The following is a 14,216-nucleotide window of genomic DNA, read 5'->3' as shown; positions in this document are numbered from 1 at the left end:
CCGATTGTATTTGTGGTGATTAGATGTGTGGCTGCATAACAAAATGTGTGGTTGTTTAATGTTTAAGAAGATCTCTATGTTTAGTTAATCTTATTACATAAATAAATTGTGTTCTTGTATTATATGATATTTTTTTGTTTTTTAGATTTTTAAAGATCTTTTTAGTGAATTTTATGATTTTTTACGATATGATATGATTCGTATCTTACTTTGGGCCCGACCAATACGGGTTACGACACGATACTTACAACCTTGTTGTGTCATCAATTTTATGTATTTCCTTTTATAATCTCAACTACTTATTTTATATTCATGTGCACTCTTTTTCTTTAAAATGTCACCAATTACACTATAATTTACTTTCAACTTAGTTTTATTAATTGATGTTTTAAACTATATTGATTTAGAATTATTGTTCAAGAGCTTGCATTTGAGACAATCCTTATGTTTCAATGCTTTGTGTTAAGAAAGATGCATTTGTTTGCAAAATCATATCTCCATGACCTAATTCTTGAAAATTGCCATGTGGTACCAAGCACATCCACATTGTGTCCTTTTCCCACATCTGTATGCATGCGACATATAGGAGAACATCTAGGAAAGAAGTCTTTGGGAACTGATACAAGCATCTACAAAGGCAGTAAGAGGAGGATAGTAGAGGGATAAGAGCTTAGACTTATGGAAAATAAATGGAGAAACAGGACCCACAGAGACAACACATAAAGATCAGACAAAGATTGAACAGCTTGAGAAACAATATTTTGTATTTTCCTTCCAAAAATTCTATCAATTAAAGTAGCATCAATAGCCTTCCTCCTCCTCCACCACCACCAAGCTGCAAGAAAAAGAGGAGGGTGAGGGGGAAATCTACAGGATCCTTTCCAAAGTAGAGGCCATCATGAGAACTTAACTACATTATGCAATGAAGAAACAGTATTTTTGAAATATCTTCTCCTCAATATAGGCTACATTGGGTTAAACAAGACATAAGGTCAGTCTCCCACTACCATCCACGGTTAATGTGTCTACAACTTTTCCTCAAAGTATATCATATCTCAACAAACTATTAAAGCAAAACTATATTAAAGATTCTATTTATGTATACATTAGGTAGCTAAATGCACATCCAACTATATCAAAATTCAGCACTTCGATATCTTGATGTACATATTGTAATCCAGAATTCAAATGTCAATCATAAGCATGCACCGCATTATTTAAAAAAAATGTGCAAGGTACTTTTCAGCTATGCAGCCTTACTTTCTCGCTGACCTTTTGAGAGTGTAATTAGTACTCCTCAGTCCTCACTTCTTTTACCTTCATACCCTGTCCATCATGATTTCTCTAGAGACGTTTATGATATATTAATCACGTTCAAGAACATATTATTTGCATACGTATTCATCCTTACTTGTGTCCACAAGTTCATAGCACACTAGACTTAAAAAAAATAAAAGAAAAATGGAACACTTGCTAAACAACCGAACTCCACGAGAGAGAGAGAGAGAGAGAGAATTATGCAATCAAAACTAGATCACATCGAACATACATGTAACATTGATTTCGTGAATAACAAATTCAAACAATCAACTCCTGTTCCAATCTAAAACATATATCTTTGGAAGAGGAAAGCAAGTCATTTCTAAGATGGGATCATTGATTAAACAAAAAACAAAGACCAGAAAGATTTCTGTAAATGAACCTCACTCCCCATGGTTTGCAATTCTCCAAACCTAACCGAACCATACAGAGCATTCTCGAAATCTACAGCTCGAACTCCTCATCTTGGAGAGCTGCCTGAGCAGCCTCCTCCTCCTCCTCATCGAGAACGAAGTACTGGTTCTTCTCAACGGGACGGAACATATAGAACATGAAGGCATAGAACACCAAGGTCACGGCCTCCTCAACAGCAGTAGTCACCCACCTGTACTTATACGCAGCGATCGTCTTCAAAGCGAAGACGACGATCCTCGTTAGATAAAGGTACCCCACCACCACCATGTAGAATTGCCGGAACAGGGTCAGCTTGGCGAGGTTCCGTGCGGCCTTCCCGTCCGTCTTGGACGCCTCGCGGAGCGTCCGGATCGACCAGACAATGGGGAAGATGATGGCGCAGCAGCAGGCAATGTCGATGAGCAAGAAGATCTGTCTCCAAGTGGCCCAATCCTTGGAGAACGGCCCGGTTTCATCGATCACGACCGCGGCGATGTTGGCAACAACCTGGAGAGGGATGACGATCATGAGGACCTTCTTCTCGCGCTCCTGGAGGAAGGGTTTGAGGAACGACCATCCGGTACCGACGAGGACGATGACGGTGAAGAGGAGGATGCCGCGGAGGAACTGGAAGACGTAGAAGACGACGTCCCAGCCGTGAGGGGTTCCCGTGCGCTTGACGAAGAACTTATCCTCGGCGGCGCAGAGGAGATTGAGGCCCTTCACGAGGAGGAGGCTGGCCATGAGGGCGTGGATCCGGTGGACGGCGTCCTTGAACCTGAAGCAGAAGTAGGCCCAAGCGAAGAGGAAGGCGAAGTAGAGGAGGGCGAAGGCGAGGTAGAGCTTGGGGAGCTGCGTCTGGCCTGCGGGGAGGTAGTCGCGGACGTCGCCGTCGAGGTTGTAGATCTCTGTCCAGACGGCCATGGAGACCCGGAATTCCGGTCGGCAATTGACGAAGAAAAGGCTGTACTGGTTGGGGGAGGTGACGGGGAAGGACTGGTTGAAGGCGCGGGTGGTGGGGTCGAGGCTGTGTAAGTCGAAGAGGAGTTGGGCGTGGGGGCTGCGGAGGACGCAGAACCGAGGGGACTGCTCCAGATCGGCCAGGATCTGGAGGAGGGACTCCTCGGACATGAGGAGGAAGCCGATGGAGGAAGGGTCGAAGATGGCAGCGGAGGAGGGGTCCTCCGGCGACCAGGAGACGGAGGAGAGGGAGATGGTGACGTGGCCAGTCGGGGTGAAGCCGAACTCCTCGAAGAGGATCATCGGGCGAGAGTCGGAGTCGATCCGCAGGTGCTTGATCTCTGCCACAACCGTTCGAAGGAGTAGTAGGAGGAGGAGAGGGAGGAGGACTGCCACTCGTTCCGCCATGGACGGTGGTCGGATTTGAGCCGGCGGGATCGGATCTGGTTTTTCGGCTTCTCTTCTTTTGTCTTTGTGTTCCTCTTTTCCTTCTTTCTCTTCTTCTTTCTCTTCTTTCGTGTTTGGTTGGGGTGTCGGTTATGTTATGTAAGACGAGGGGGGCGAGGGCCATTATCTGGTGTCTCTGAAGGGAGGAAACGGATCGGATCATTGTAGATTCGACTTCGAAATTGGTTGAAAGTCCCAATCCCAGAGTTGAATCCAGAGTCCAATTTTAATTTTTATACTGGATTGGTGAAAAACAGGTTGAATTGTGGTTTTAGGGATGTCAATGGGTCGGATTCAGGTCAGGTTCCCATGAAAAAAAAGATAAAATCGAATTGGATCCAACCTAGTCGGGATAGTATTCAGCTTCGGATTTAGAGTCGGATGGAAAAAGTTAAAAACTGAATCCAGATCCAACTAGATTAAAACCCGATATTTACACTTAATTTGGTTTTGTTTTTAGTGGGATTAAGATTTTAATCGGAATCAGGTCAGGTTTCAATGAAAAACTCAATACCAAACCTAATCCAATTTCTAATCAGGTCCGGATTTGGCTACCGAATCTGACTAATCAGTTTCAGATTTGGATTGTATGTCGGGTTGCATCCAACCCGTTGACATCCCTAAGTCATTTTATAAAATGTGAAAAATGTTTGTGCTTGGAATTGATATGGATCCAGATATAGATCCTGTAGAATTTATCGATCAGAATCTTACTGGAATGTCGTCCTTGTAAGTAAGGATGGGATTTGAATCTGCCTGCGAACTTTATTTTAACGACTATATGGGAGAACAATGTGTTGGATTTGGATCAGAGGTTTGGGGAAATGTGATCCGTTTTCACCCTTATTCTGGGCCAATAATGTGGTACCATAGCTCCATTCTGTCGCAATCGTGGATTTTTGGGTGGCTTTGAGTATGAGGACTTGGAGCTGGTTGATTCCTGGGAAATAAGGATGTCAACGGGTTGGGGCTTGGGACTAACATTGACCCGGATTCATACTGGGACAGGGTCTGAATCTTGGACTGATGGCGTGTTCGTTTCGAAACGGCGCATCGATCATTCCCTAGGCATGGAACAAGTCAAGATCAGCAACTATGGGGAGATGAAATACCCTGACTTCTCCCATTTTTTTATGGATAAGTGGGTGCACCCCATTCCCAAATAATCCGACGGATTACTTCTTGCTCTTTTTTGTGTGGGCCCCGCATTCAATAAAACATGGAGAAAATAATATGGATCCCAATTTGTACTTGTTTTGTACGAGTAACCTAAAAGAAATGTGAGGATAACTAGTTGGGCCACTGTGGCCAACCATTTATATCATGTAATATATAAATGGATGTAGAAATAAATGGTCGTTGACACATGCATTATATATATATATATATATAATCACTAGAATATGAGCCATTATTTTCATAGATTGTTTTGTTCTTTTTTTTCTTAAATCTAACCGTACAAATGTAATCTACATGCTTGGTTTTATAAGAATATGCTCTTGAATCATCCTATTTTGATGCATATACCTCGTTTTTTTAAGTTTAAAAATCAATGGCTCATAGTCTTCATAAATATTCAAGCATTCAAAAAGTCACATTTTTTCATTGAAAATACATGATCCAATGGTTGATTCTTAGCAAATTTGTCACGCTGAATTTGCCAAAAAAAAAGTGTTGAAAATGCTCATATTTCTATATATATATGTATATATATATATAGTAGCTCAGAGTGAATGCGCGAATCGTTCAATGTTATCGGATGCATATCCACCCTTGATCACACAAAGATCAGAGGTGAAGTGCCATTTTTTTCATAAAAAGCACATTTAATGGTGGTGGTAGCAACCCCCACTAAATGTGCATTTTCTGCCCAATGCAAATCGGACGTGCCTTTAGTTCAATGAAAAACCCATCCAAGGTTATGAGTTTATATATATATAATGAAAACCTACAAAATGGACACCGTTCTAAATGAAACATGCTATTGGATTTTCAGTATTTTTTTTATCTTGACAGATGTGATCTATGTGGTTGTTTTTATAGGAATCATTTCTTGGGGTATTTATAAGTTTTTATAAAATTTCAAAAATCAATAACTTACAATTTTTATAAAGTTTTTGCTACGCAAATGTAGTATGGTATTTCAGCACAGAAAAAAGGCCACAAAACCAACGGGATCACCCCTGCTTCCACGGAAACCATTCTGAGAATGTCCGAGTAAACATCTCAAAAAGTTCAAACTAAATAATGGCATGTTCAAATTACTGCTGTTTTTAATATATTCGAATTTATCATAAGGGGAATTATTTTCTTTACTTTTGATCTGAGTCTTCACTTTTTATTTGTGTTTGAGTTTTTTCCTAATATTTTCTCCGAAAAAATGTCTTTTTTCAAAATCTCGTGAGGATTTTTTTTTCTTACCAAGAAAAAAATCAACAGTGAGATTAATCACACTGATTTAAAGATGTATTCATATGTGGATCATAGTCACAAATATCAACTGTTTTCTAAAATTTCATAAACCGATATTATCTAAAAAACAACAATATTTTCAAACAATTGCCTATTTTAAAAATATCATGTTCTTGTCGTGATATTGTCGCGTTATTAATGTGATATTCATATATGTTGTATATCTTTAATATTTTTTACTTAAAATTTAAATATGCCCATAGCTTCTTGAGAAAAGCAATTCTTTTTTATAGCAAGATTTTTCTTTGCCTAGAAAATCCCGATAGGGAGATTTGTGACTATAATGTGGATTAGTTGGAGTTTGGATCTTTGTGTGAAAACACCATGGCAGCTCTATGCGGACAACTAAATGGATCAGGATCCAGACTAAGTTGGAAGGTTCTACAAGTGTTAAGACGTCAGGATTTCTTAGCCATGAAGAGTAGGTTGTGAAAGTGATTCACCATCTCCTTCACGACCTAAAGGTTCTTTTTAGAGGATCTTTAGAACACAATTATGGACAAGTGAGGAGTTTCTTTCACCAAAATATTGCAGGACTTTCTTCTTTCCTATTTTATTTTTGAGGTTCCTAAACCATTGTTTAACTTGATGCTCCATAGGTATGATTCATGGGATTTTTTAAACTAGTGAAATGCAAAAACAGAAGAGAAGAAACTGAAGGGTTTTTTTTTTTTTGTAAAAAAGCTGTTTTAGATATTTCTCAAAAATAACTTGAGGGTTATTTTCTAAAAGGTTGTAAAAAGGGCTGTTTTGGTAAAAAGCTTACCTTGTAAAAACACCGGAACCTTTTAATAAGATAGATTTTATTAATGATACAAATGTACGATGGCTATCTACAAGTGAACTCAATACAAGGACCTTTACAACGAGAGAAAAAGGTTCAGGAGATTTTGGTGCATTTTTCATAGAAAATACCTTTTTCTTTTCTTGAACGTGAAGGTTGGACTATAACAATACTAGTAAGGCTGAATGAGAACTTGAAAAGATCAGGTTCAATATGATTGCACAAATATTTGTGCATTAAGCACCTAATTACCCTCCATCTTGGGGATAGTGTAAGACTCATACTTTTTTAGTATAATTTTTAAATAAAATTTATGAGGCATTTATCGGTGAAAATAGCATTTATACTCGAAATACGAAATGAATCAATTTCAATGAACCAATTATACTTAGTATATTCGTCACTTCACAAATTTATGCTCAAATACTCTGAAAGTCATAACTTCTTACCTGAACGAAATCAAGAGATTTTCTCGAGCCAACTTTTTTAGTTACGTCAATACGAAGGGAATGACATACTCAGAATTTTTCGAAAAAAAAAATCACTGAAAACTCAAATTTTTGCAGGACCCACGAAAATGTTGGTGGGACCCACAAAAATATTTCTCAGAAAATATCTGGTGGGACCCACAAAAATATCTCATTAAATTTTCATGTGGGCCCCACACCAAGGAACCTCTTGAAATTAAAAAGAAGCAAAGGGCATAAAGGTAAAAGAAAAACTTGGGGGTCAAGTTTCATTTTCTATAAATAGAGGTGCCCCCCTTTAGAAAAAATTATCCCCCCCTTTCTAGCCTTCTCTCTCTCTCCTCCTTCCTAAACCTCCCCTACCTAGCCCACTTGGTCTGAGTCTGCCTAACCTGGCTTGAGCCTGCCTAATCTGGACCTAGCCTACTTGACCTGGTCTAAACCCACTTGACCTGGTTTAAACCCACTTGATCTGGTCCAAACCCAGTTGACTTAACTTTAACCTGGTTTGGTTTGAAGTCAAAGTCAAAGTCCTTTTTGGTTTCAGATTCTGGTTTGGTTTTCTGAACCAGACCCAACCTACTTGGGCTAAGTCCGAACCTACTGAACTCAGTTGACTTGGACCGAACCCAGTTTGGTTCAAACCACTTAGGTTGAGAAGCTTGACCTACTCTTCTCCTTTCTCAACTAGGTCGAACTCATCTGACCTAGTTTGACCTCTCGAAAAGAGGATCGAAGTTGTTTCTTTCGCGATTCGAAGTAAGTTTGCTTTGTCGATTCATCTCTTTCAAGTATTTGCTTGTTTGTATATAGCATATACTTTCTGAAGTAGTATATGACCCTAGTTCTTGGTTGAGCCCTTTGGGACACTTCGGTATTCAATCGCTCGCCTCGTAACTATCGTCGGATTATATGTTAAATACGCAGTATATGCATTCTTAAAAATGGTATCTTACCCTAGTTGTTGGTTGAGCCCTTCGAAATACTTCGGTGTTCACCCGCTTGCATCGTAACTCTCGTTGGATGCTGAACTTCATGTATATCGTCTGGTAACTGCTGTCGCGTCTTATATCGCCAAGGCCTTATAATTTACCTTTGTCGTTGTGTCGTATGATGCTAAGGCTCCCTGTTTTCTGTAATTTTTTATTGTGCACTTCCAATTATGCATTTAACTTATGTTGTTTCGTCATATGATGCCAAGGCTTCTTGTTTTCTGCAATTTTCGATTATGCACTTAACTTACGTCGTCGCGTTGAATGACGTCAAGGCTCCTACTTTCTGCAAATATATATATATATATATATATATATATATATATATATATATATATATATATATATATATAATATTTTATTCGGTTACATACCCCGAACAATAAGTATATGCATTTCTTTTATGTCGCCGCTATATAAAGCACAGGCTTCTGCTTATATTACATATATGGCGCGTAAATGAGCATTCAAATGAAGATCAACTCCAAATCGCCGATGTGATTCTCTTATCGCTCATCGATTAAGATTTTGCTTAACGAATGAACCCTCTATTGGAAATGCTTCACTTTTGCACAAAACTGCATTTTCGTAAAGATTAAGTCATTTGTGTATGGCCTGGCTATGGCCCACGGTTCCAATCAACCTTGATGGATGCAAAGTACATACAATGATGTATATTCATCCCCGAGTTTAGCATAGCGATTTTTCCGCCAAAGAAGAGAGATGCCGCTGAAATGGTTAAAAGAAATGCACGCTTTCTCCATCAAAGAGAGGAAGTGTTGCTGGAATTTCTGAAGAAGCTAGAAATAGCTCAGAAAAAATGTATCAGGTTACTCCGTCAAACAGAGGAGTTGCTACACAGTTCATGAACACTTTCTATAACGTAGAAAGGATCGTTGCATCTTTACCATTGGAGCAGGGGAGGTGCTGACGAAATGGTTGACAGAAGAGCTGCTAGAACCGGTTAAATGGCAGAACGATGCTCGTTGTTGGAACGATGTCAGAATGACTTGTCTCTCTGATACTTGTAAGGGCACCTTGCTCGTAAGGGCCATTGCGTTAGAGTAGTTGTTGTGCCTTGACTAGGTTGTGAGCTCATTGCATAAAAATACATCGAGCAAACGATCTATTGAGATCGTGTCATATGCATGCTCATCGAGAGACTAACATACAACTAGACTTGTAAGGGCCGCAGAGCCAAAGTACGTTGTCCACCCAAAAGAGGTGAAATGCACGTGATGGCCGCAGTGCCGAGAGCAGAGTCAAGCATGCATATGAATAAAATAAAAAGACTCCACGGTTGATGACCGTGTTAGGGGCACACTGAATGAGGTCGAGTACATACTTCTCAACAGCTGCCCTATAGGCATGCATTAAGTAGCTTGTCAGACCGACAGACCCCTTCAGAATTTCTCACCGAGGAAGATGGTGATGGTGTAGCCTTGAGTGACTTATATTATTCTCGAACATAATAGAGTTCATGATGGCTTCCGTCACTCAGAGGTATGAAGGTCGTGGTTATCCTTAAATTCTAAGGATTGAACCCAACTACTGCAGTAGCAGAATGCATTCGAATACCTAGTAGGGACTTCTTCCGGTATGATTGTACCTTCCTACTAGAGGGATGGGGTCAACAGGCCTCTGGGGTATCTAAAAATACATAGAATAATCAACCCCCAGATCATCGCGTTGGTGCTCAGATATACATCCCTTAAGCTCAGTAGAAGGGGTTAATTATCGAAACAAAGCATTAGCTTATGTTCAGCAATACTTGAATGTATGAGTGGATGGACGTTGTTGAGTCAGTCCTGCATAACCTTTGTGAAGTTGTCATGATCGGTATACGACTGGATCGACTAAGCAAAGACCTGTATTGTATCTGCACGATTAAGCGAAGCTCAAGGAGCTGTCCTTAGATGTGTGGGATACGGATATGCCAAGTGTAAAGACTTGAGCATGACATTTAGCCTGGGAGAGGCTTGCGCTAAGTCATGAAGACTTGAGCGGATGTTCAAACTCATAGCCATGAGGAGGCTCTTGTGATATACGTTAAGTCATGGAGACTTGAGCGTCGTTATTATGAACTGCGACCCTGAGTGGTCAACGTATTTACTTGAGTTAAATGGATGCATGATTGCTTGCTTAACAGACCATCAGTGGTTCTAACCCCGTTTTATGGAGACTTCGTGTATTGAACCTGTGTTGCGATATGCGGAGCAAAGCGACATCAAGTTTAAGGGTTTCTCTAGATAGAGTTGTACTGCTTTCTTTTATTGAACCTATGTTGCTTTTCCAAGCAGTGATGTTGTAATAAACATGTGGTTTTCGATAAAATAGAACACTTTGGTGGTCAATGAATTGCTTGATCACATACCTGTAATGCGTTCGGAGTTTTCTAAAATTGACGACTCATTATTGTCTGATTCCGCTACTAAAAGTTTTTCCAAGTTTCACTGCAAGGGAAAAAAAAAGAAATTCATGAAAATTTTAACTTAGCTTTGTTTTGGAAATCTGGGACGTTACAGATATCTGTCAAATGTGGGACCTCATGGAGGGCGATCGGGTACTTAATGCACAAATTTGTGTGCAATCATATTGCACCCGATTCGGACTCGAATGAGAACCCCCTTGGTTGTCCTTTAGTGGCTTCGTGCTTTTTGAGATTTAGGTAACACATGTGCTTTTTGCCTTGTGCCACATACCCTTTCCTGATGTATGGGTCAAACATGGCCCATTGACACCCCTACTTACAAGATCAATGACAAGATGGGAAATACATGAAAAATAGTTTTTTTTTGTTTTCTTTGTGTTTTTATCAACAAATGATAAATATATTAAAAAATTAGGATGAATGTTAAATAAGAAATATATAAAAATTAAAATCACTTATTTTTCAATAAATACCTCATAAAAACATTAATACCACAATAAAATTGTAATTTTTTGTTAGAACACTAGCAGATTTTGCGGTGTGCATTGGTAATTTTTCCTTTTTTGGGTGTTTGGTTACTTTGCATCTCATATCCATCCTCGGATTTTGACTTCTAACAGTGTCATACCTAAAGCCTGAGAAAGTTCCATATTCTAAATCAAATCCAAGACCCGACGTTTGGTTTCAACCCATCGCCACATGTCGTCTGCTTGTTGCTCCATACACGTTCTTAGAGGGTACCTATTGTTTTTTTTTCCTAAATTATATTTGCTTCAATAAAGCTTTTTTGTTGTTTAGTGACATTTCTTCTTTTTTTTGTTGTCATGTGTTTGAGGGTATACCTATTTTTTTTCTCTTTTTTCTTTTTGTAGTAAGAGTCGTAATTCTCTTCTGACATATAGGTTTATTATGGTGTTGTAGTATGTGGTGTGATGAATGAGACCCTCCTTGGTTATCCTCTAACAACTTTGTGCTTTTTAAGGTTTAGGTAATATGTGTGCTCATTGCCTTGTGTCAGGTATACCTTCATGTGGGCCCTATCGTCACATATCGTGTTCTTGTTGTGCTACATGCAAGTTTTGGGTACTTGGAGGGTACTTGTTTTTTTTACCTAAATTTCATCTATTTCGGTAAAGTTTTTTTGCCATTTATCAACATCTCTTTTTTATTTTGTCATCTTGCATTCAAAGATATACTTGACTTATTTTTCTTTTTAGTATGTGTTGTGTATGTATCCATGTGGATGCTGAGAAAAAAGAGAGTGTTTGTGAGTATTATCTTGACACTTGGTACCTGTGGCAACTTTTGCAATTGGAGGTGACAAAAGTTGCTTACGAAAGTGACAATAGCTGCTTGAAACCTAGCCCCTTCAAAAAAGTGCATCACCTTTATACTCTTGCACCCGTCAAAACCAACCAAACAAGGAAAAGAAGAAGGTTGTTTATGTAACCATAGAGTGGTAAATAATTAACATTTTTATTGGTTATGTTGTGCTGGTGCAAAATGTTAGCTCAAGTTACAAGGGATAAGAATGTGCTCAACCAAGTTGCACTCTTTGATAGTTGGATGCAGACATTCATCATGCAGTCATATGATGGATTTTTGTCATTTGTTTTGGATTGTGCGAAAGTAGGCAACACACAGGCAAATTGCATTATACAAACGGTATATTTTTTCTTTTTTGGCTATGTACTGTCTCTGTTGTCTTTTCAATCTTTTGTTTCTTGTCAACATTTATGTTTTTCCCTTTGTTGTCTCTGGTATGCTTCCAGGATCTATTCTTTTTTTATTTGTCATTGTATATGTTCTTGTTTTATTTGTTCGCTCCTTGCTTTAGTTTTGTGCTTGTAAACATTTTTGTTTGTGATCTTTCATTTATAGTTATTGTTTTGTGTGTCACATGTGCTTTTCTTACTGAATCTGTTTGTGTCATATTCATTTGTTGCTTGCCTTATCTTTCTGTTTATTGACATTTATGTTTTTCCTCTATTCTTTCTTTTTGCTTTCAAGATTTGTTCTTGTTTTATTCTGATGTTTGGGTTGATTTTCTTTTTTTGTGAACCTTTTAGTTTGATCTTCAATCTATAGTTATTGTTGTTTTTGTTTTCTCTGGTTTGCTTTTGGGATATGTTATTTTTATTGTCCTTTTCTTGGCTTAGTTTTATGTTTATGAGTGTTTCATCTATAGTTATTGTTTGGTAATTATATAGTTACTATATCTTTCTAAATTCATATCATTTATCATGTATCATCAAGAAACAAATAATCTCACACACATGGATTGTGTTACAATTGAGTTAGAAAATAAGTGGCAGCCTAGCTTGTGATGAGGTTATGAAATTTGCTGAACAAACCCAAGACTAACAATGTGTGCTCTACTTATTTGAGTTTGTTTGTAAGATAAAGAAATTATGAATTCATGACTGATAAGGAGTAACCTACTGAGAGTCGGTGAAATACATTCCTAATTAGAAAGTGAATGAGGTATATTTTACATGATAGAGTGTAGATGATTGACTCAATATATACTATTAAATTAGGAGTAAAGCATAGGTGCTTGAACATTAGGTGCATGTGATACGTGTTTGATGGATTTTTTAGGTTTTTTTGTTTTATTTTTAAATTCTCTTTGTATATATATGATCTACGTACTTGATTTTATAGGGCTCAACTTTTGAAGTGTTCGATTCTTACATATGGATGGTTTTTATAATATTCAAAATATCAACAGTCCAAAATCTTTGTAAATTTTTTAGGCTCCAAATATAATTTTTTCATCGAAACAATAAGGACCCCTTGTGGCCTTCTTCACTCTATCCTGTCATACAAAAGCATATCAAAAGGACACATCCAAGTTCCATGATCTGCTAACACACAATATGTCCTAGAAAATGTAAATGTGTTTTGCAACGTGTAATGCAGTTAATTGATAGGGTTGTTCCCTATTGTTTCTATGTTGTGCTCTTACCATGTTTGGGGTGGTTTCTAATCATTGTTCAAGCTAAATGTTAGCATAGGGTCTAAATGGATCCCTGCTCAGTGGGACACAGGGACCCACTCATTGTTTATGTTTCTTGGTATATTTAGATGCACAATATGTTACTGACTCTATGTGTATGTGCATGTGTGTACATCGCAATGGTCAACACAGAATGGTATCCGATAAATAAGAAAGAAGGTTCTCCAATTTTCCTTTGAATCATGAAAAGTTTATATTTCATAAAATAAGGTTTCTGTCAAAATGACACCAATAGACATGTTGAAAGAGCATGATATGTATGAAAATTCTTTTTCTAGATTTTAATGGGTTCAGCACATTTTAGTTATCCTTTCATAATAGTGTGTTTTAATATATTAACATATCAAATTTTTAAACATTATATAATCTCTTGACTTCTGATATTTTTTCATGATCTAGTATTATTTTTTTTCTTATAAGATAATTATCAGATATTTTAGGAACAAAGACCTCATCATGATTTATTTCTATCCAACCGAGCTTCATGTTTTGGATATACCTATTCATACCATTCATAATGCGTATCCTTCTCATTCTCATTAATACATCACACAATTGCCAATATATATCAAAAAATAAGAAAACAAGAAGACAATATACCATTATATGTGTCTCAACAAAAGAGGAAAGAGAGGCCACTAAACAACAAAAAGACTTCACCAAAACAGATGGCATTTTAAACAAAGAAACAAGAATAACATGTACCCCCCAGCGAGCCCACAATGGTTTTGGATGGGTCAACCATAGCTAATTACAGCTTAAACCAAGTGTAAATTTTCCTTGACCAAATTTTGTAGAGCAAATTACCTTTGAACTAAACACTCGTAATCACAATAACAATGTGTCCTTTACAAAATTTCATCAACTTTTTGGTGATACGTAAAATTGTGAGCAAGACACACCCTGATGGAAAAGTCCATTATGTGGTCTT

At 37.9% G+C, this 14,216-nt stretch overlaps 1 protein-coding gene across 1 annotated transcript; it reads right to left on the bottom strand.

Annotated features, from left to right (window-relative positions):
* Window positions 1-1,534: 1,534 nt before the first annotated feature.
* Window positions 1,535-3,213, bottom strand: LOC149821202 (protein CANDIDATE G PROTEIN-COUPLED RECEPTOR 7-like). Its single transcript, XM_089982002.1, has one exon. It carries the CDS (start codon window positions 3,079-3,081, stop codon window positions 1,765-1,767), a length of 1,317 nt encoding a protein of 438 aa, XP_089838128.1. The 5' UTR covers window positions 3,082-3,213; the 3' UTR covers window positions 1,535-1,764.
* Window positions 3,214-14,216: the final 11,003 nt, after the last annotated feature.

Source organism: Nuphar pumila, chromosome 12 (assembly GCF_984573655.1).
Source record: "Nuphar pumila chromosome 12, dmNupPumi1.hap1.1, whole genome shotgun sequence".
Lineage (NCBI taxonomy): Eukaryota > Viridiplantae > Streptophyta > Magnoliopsida > Nymphaeales > Nymphaeaceae > Nuphar > Nuphar pumila.
Note: the sequence above shows the minus strand (reverse complement) of the source record. Positions and strands in the feature narration are given on the sequence as shown.

Bases quoted from the DNA above. Each gene is read 5' to 3' on its own strand.
- LOC149821202 (XM_089982002.1), bottom strand. From the start codon at position 3,081: ATGGCGGAACGAGTGGCAGTCCTCCTCCCTCTCCTCCTCCTACTACTC.